General features: G+C 47.3%; 1 protein-coding gene across 1 annotated transcript; it reads left to right on the plus strand.

The window, feature by feature from the left end:
- Positions 1-8: 8 nt before the first annotated feature.
- Positions 9-5,371, plus strand: LOC114039594 (keratin-associated protein 10-8-like; the record flags this gene model as incomplete). Its single annotated transcript, XM_027857420.1, has 4 exons — positions 9-84; positions 200-363; positions 793-1,042; positions 4,492-5,371. Coding segments are annotated over 4 exons (1,053 nt in total), but the record flags the coding sequence as incomplete, so codon positions are not given.
- Between the last annotated feature and the right edge of the window lie 275 nt (positions 5,372-5,646).

Genomic DNA, 5,646 nt, shown 5'->3' on the forward strand with positions numbered 1-5,646 from the left:
CTGCCTCCTCTGTCTCCCTCATCTGCCGGCCCACCTGCTGCAAACCCTCCTGCTGCACCCCCACCTGTGGCCAAAACTCTTGCTGTTGACCACAGGGTGCTCTGTCTCCCTGACTCTCTACCGCTGCGTGACTTCTGTGGGCCTCCTAGATCCATCCCCCAACATCAGCCTGAACGCCTGGCCGGCATCCCCCCCAAAGGCATTGAGACCACCAGGCCACAGAAAACAAACCACCCCAAACACCTCACCCACCCCAGGCCCTTGCTGGGCCCCCTCCAAACCATGACTCCTGCTTTCCCATGCACCGAGATCAGCGTCTGTCATCCTGGCACTGCCTGCAGCTCTCACGCTCTCTCTAGGAGTGTGCGGGGATGGCCCCATCCATGGGCCCACCTGGAAATAAACTGCATCCACTCACCTTCTTGGCCTCTCACTTGTCCTTTTTCCTTGTCCTCAGCCCACTGGGGAAAGGGGAAGCATAAGTCCTGCACAAGGCAGCCTGCAGAGCCCACCAGACTATAGGAGACAGTGCACAAACTGACCACCCTGCCACGCACAGGCCTCACAGTGGTCATACAGAGCCATGCCCTGACACACCCCTCCCCAACCCACACTCTGCCACGTGCATTCCCATCCACCTGCCCACCAGGCCGCTATCCCCTTGTCTTAAAATCCTTCGCCTGCATGCACCAACCCAGCACCGGCCAGGAGACCAGCTCCCACTCAGGAGTGACTTTTGCGTGCTCATAGAAAGGTTGTTATGCAGCTGGCTGGCACATTTCTTTTGCCTAGCCCAGGCTCACTGAAGCAGGGATGCAGCAGTTGGGGCTGCAGGGACCAGCCTGGCAGCAGGTGAATTGGCAAGGGCTATCTCCACAGCAGGAGGGGGAACACAGACTGCCTGGCAGCTGGTCACAACACACATGCTGGCTGGCAGAGCAGGGCCACATAGGAAGCCAGGCAGCATCAAGGACAGATGCAGCAGATGGGCTTACAGCAGACCATCACAGAGCAGGTTGTGGGACATCTGGTGTGGCCGGTGGTCAGGACTCTGAGGAGCAGAGCAGAGGAGGGTCTTTTATTTGGACAGCTCCTTCCAGTCTGAGGCTTCTGTAAGTCTGGATGTGTATGGATAAAAGCAACATACAAATACTTCGGTCATCTTCCTGTTGTTTTTATTTTTACAGTCCTCCTTTCAATGTCTTGCTGTAATGTTTTCTCTGATCAGCTGATTACAAACTTTTCATGGTTTGAAGCTAGTTTGGCACCTTTTTGTGTCTTCCATCACATAAACCAGATTTTTTATTCAGACTCTAATTCGATTTTGTTCTATTCTTCCCAACAGTCCCACTCCCCAAGACTCAATTCTCAAGACAATTATGTATCATAGGTGCTATGGGTTTTCATGGGAGGAAAAGATCATTCACTTTAGGAAGGACTTTGGATGGTAGACTACAGTACCACAGCTGCATACACATGTAGGAAGCCAGATCCCTCAGGTGCCTTGACTTCCACTGCTTACACTCTTAGAGAATGTTGAGAGCAGATTCTAACACCTTGCTTGAGCCGAGATCTTATCTCACTTCCAGCTGAAAAGCTTAATTATTCTTCTGTATATCTTGATGGAAGTAGGCAGAACCATTTAATGGAAAGAAGACTAGATCTCAGAAGACCTGGGTTTGAACCAAACTGTGCATACCCTTTGATCCAGCAATACCACTACTAGGTCTATATCCCAAAGAGACCAAAGAAAACAGAAAAGGACCTACGTGTACAATAATATTTATAGTAGCCCTTTTCATGGTGGCAAAATATTGGAAATGGCGGGGATGCCCATCAGCTGGGGAATTACTGAACAAAATGCAGTATATGAATGTGGTGGAATACTACTGTGCAATAAGAAATGATGAGCAGGGAGACTTCATAAAAACCTGGAAAGACTTGTATGGACTCCTGTTAAGTGAAACGAGCAGAACCAGGAAAACATTGTACACAGTAACAGCAACATTGTAACAATGATCAACTACGAATGACTTAGCTTCACAGTGCAATGATCCAAGACAATTCCAAAGCACTCATGAAGGAAAGTGCTGTCCACCTCCAGAGAAAAATTGATGGAGTCTGAGTACAGATTGAAGCTGACTTTTTTCCACTTACTTTATTATTTTTCATGGTTTTGATCTGTTTCTTCTTTCACAACTGTGACTGATATGGAAATATGTTTTATATAATTGCATATATATAACCTACATCAAATTGCCTACCATTTTTGCAAGAGGAGGGAGGGACAAAAATTTGGAACTCAAAATCTCATAAAATGAATGTTAAAAATTGTCTTGGGGGAAAATACTATTAAAAAAAAGAAATAGGGGCAGCTAAGTAGCACGGTGGTTAGAGCTACAGCCTTGGAGTCAAGAGAATCTGAGTTCAAATCTGGCCTCACACATTTGAAACTTACTAGCTGTGTGACTCAGGGCAAGTCACTTAACCCCAATTACCTCACCAAAAAAAGTGAAAAAAAGAAATAAAAAAGGATTTGCACCTAAAAAGAGACATTTGTTTTGTATCTAATATAAATAAGATACAGGTAAGAAGTGGCATGGAGAGTATGATCTGGGATCTGTTCCACCTTTGCAAAACAGAAAGATGGCCATTTTAGCATGCCCTACAGACTAGGGAAGGGTAGGGGTAAGGCAGGATCAAGGACTTCTGAAATTCAGAAATCTCTCCTCTCTCCAGAGGGATATGAGGCTAGACATGATGATATGCCACACTTCAAATGTCTCTAGTCTAGAGCAACAACCCCTTTCTTATATTGCTGCCCAGGTAGCTCTCCAGGGAAGAAACCCAGGCTATGTATAGCCATATTTTCAAAAGTGCTCCAAATCACTAATTATCAGAGAACTAATAATTAAAGCAACTCTGACATTCCACCTCACACTCATCAGTTTGGGCAGAGATGACAAAAAAAGGGAAATGACAACTGCTGGTGGGTCAGTGAGGAAACAGGCACACTGATGCCAGGCTTGATGGAGCTGTGGATGGACACAAGCATTCTGGAAAGCAATTTGGAATCATGCCCCCAAAGCTACTAAATGGCATGTGCCCCTTGACCAAGTGATATCATTGCTAGGCCTAGTCAAAAAGATCAAAGAAAGAGGAGAAGGTCCTATGTGTATAAAAATATTTATAGCAGTTTTTTTTGTGGCAGCAAAGAATTAGGAATTAAGGGAGTACCTTAAAATTGAACAAATTGTGGCCTAGGATGTGATTGAATACTATTGTGCTGTAAGAAATAAAGATAAAGACAGTTCCAAAGAGACCTGGGAAGACTGCTTTGAAGTGATACAGAGGTGAGCAGAACCAGGAGCCCAGTTTATACTATAGTATCAATATTGTAAATAAAAACAATTAAGAAAAATGTGAGAATTCTGACAAACTAAATGAACAAACATGGCCCCAGAGGGCTCATGAGGAACAATGACTGAGAGAGAATGAACTAACCATGAGAAACATATTTTTGAACTTGACCAACATGGAAATTTGTTTTGTTTGACTATAATTATACAACATAGAGTTTCCTCCTGCCTGCCTGTTTCTCTCTTCCTTCCTTCTTTTCTTTCTCTTTCTTTCTCACAGGCAAGAGGGAGGTGGGAGGGAAGGAGAAAAAATAAACATCTGATCATTGAAAAACAAACAAAATGAAAGGGTTGAATGTTTCAAAAAAGAGGACTAGGGGCAGTTTGAGAGTGGACGAGTAGCGTCTTAAAACTGTGGCCATTTGGGGGCAGCTAGGTGGCGCAGTGGATAGAGCACCGGCCCTGAAGTCAGGAGGACCTGAGTTGAAACGTGACCTCAGACCAAACACTTGACACTTACTAGCTATGTGACCCTGGGCAAGTCACTTAACTCCAATCGCCTACAAAAAAAAATACCAATTAAATATTAGTGGCAGCTAGGTGACACAGTAGATACAACATCGGTCCTGGATTAAGGAGGACTTGAGTTCAAATCCGGCCTCAGACATGTAACACTTACTAGCTGTGTGACCCTGGGCAAGTCACTTAATCCCATTGCCTAGCCAAACAAACAAAAAAAAGAAAGAAAGAAAGAAAAAAGAAAAGAAAATAGAGGGAAAAAAAACTGTGGCCATTTGGTCTGACCATGAGATTTGTCTTTGGATTCTTTTCAATTGTGGTGACTTTCTTGGGAAAAAAAAAAAAAAAGAGTTCACCCAGTTCTTACCAGCAGTGTACAAATATGCTGGAGGTACTTGTACCAAGATATCCTTTTCCCCAGGAAATGAAGCTGATAAGTGGAGGCACAGATCACCCTCAAAAGCCAGTTTTGGAGATCTGAGTCACCACTCACAGGAAGATTTACATCAGGGTAATAAGGTGTTGGGAGGGAACATGGTGAAAACAAGAAGAAGGAAGAAAAGCTACTGTGTGGTTGTGACTCTTGGAAGAGGGGTATAAAAGCCTTGGTCAGGGGGAAGGAGCTGTCCAAAGCCATCCCTCCTCCTCTACTCCTCTCCCAAGATCCCTCCCACCCCAGACACCATGTGCCACACCAGCTGCTCCACTGGCTGCCAGCCGGCCTGCTCCGTGCCCATCTGCTATGTGCGTCCCTGCTGCCACCCAGCCTCCTGTGTGGCCCTGCTCTGCCGCCCAGCGTGCCCCGTGGTGACTGGCTGCCAGGCAGTCTGTGGAGCTGGCAGCAGCTCCCCCTCATGCTGTGTGTCCAGCCCCTGCCAGTCCACGTGCTGTGTGTCCAACCCTTGCCAGTCCACCTGCCGCCAGGCTGGTCCCTGCCAGTCCACCTGCTGCCAGGCAGTCTGTGGAGATGGCAGCGGCTCCCCCTCCTGCTGTGTGTCCAGCCCCTGCCAGTCCACGTGCTGTGTGCCTGTCTGCTGCAAACCCGCTCTGTGTGTGCCCGTGTGCTGCAAGCCTGTCGCATGTGGGGTCCCATCCTGCCAGGTCTCCTGCTGCAAGCCAGCTTCCTACACAGCCTTGGTCTGCAGACCCACCTGTGCCCCCTCCTGCTGCTGCTGAACAGGCCATCCACTCATGGATCAATGAGATGAGATGGGAAACACCCTGACTTGAGTCACTGTAGCCACAGCTCTGCTGGTCCCCTGGAACACTGGATGCCTTCACTGGCCACACAAAGCAGGCCGTTGATCCAGTCCACAGGGGCTTCCATTTCCCCCATCCCCTCCCTGAAATCCCCAGAGCAGAATCCTGGTGGGCTGACACTTTGGCTCTGCTCATCGTCCACTTCACCTGAGGGCGGGGCTCGTCTCTGAGGGTTTGTCCCTTTGCACATTTGCTGTTGGAGTCTGCCTTGGCAAGCTAATAAACCAATGTGATCTGCCACATAGACACCTGTTTCTCCTGCTTTTCCTTCACTTTTATGTGTTCTAAAGCTCTTCCTCAAAGAGCTATAATACCTTTCTCTCTTCACATGCTGGGACCTTCAGGAGGCCAGAAGGGTTAGAAACTACAAGGTGGAAGCAGAGGGCTCCAGATGCCCTCCAAGAGCCCCATGTTTTCTTTCAGTGTTGAGGAGGGCAGGAGGTGGGTGGAAGGCACTACTGACTATACTTCCTCTAAAGTTTTCAGAGTCTAAACCATTCTTTCTCAG

Source organism: Vombatus ursinus, unplaced genomic scaffold (assembly GCF_900497805.2).
Source record: "Vombatus ursinus unplaced genomic scaffold, bare-nosed wombat genome assembly UNPS02012147.1, whole genome shotgun sequence".
Classification (NCBI taxonomy): Eukaryota; Metazoa; Chordata; class Mammalia; order Diprotodontia; family Vombatidae; genus Vombatus; species Vombatus ursinus.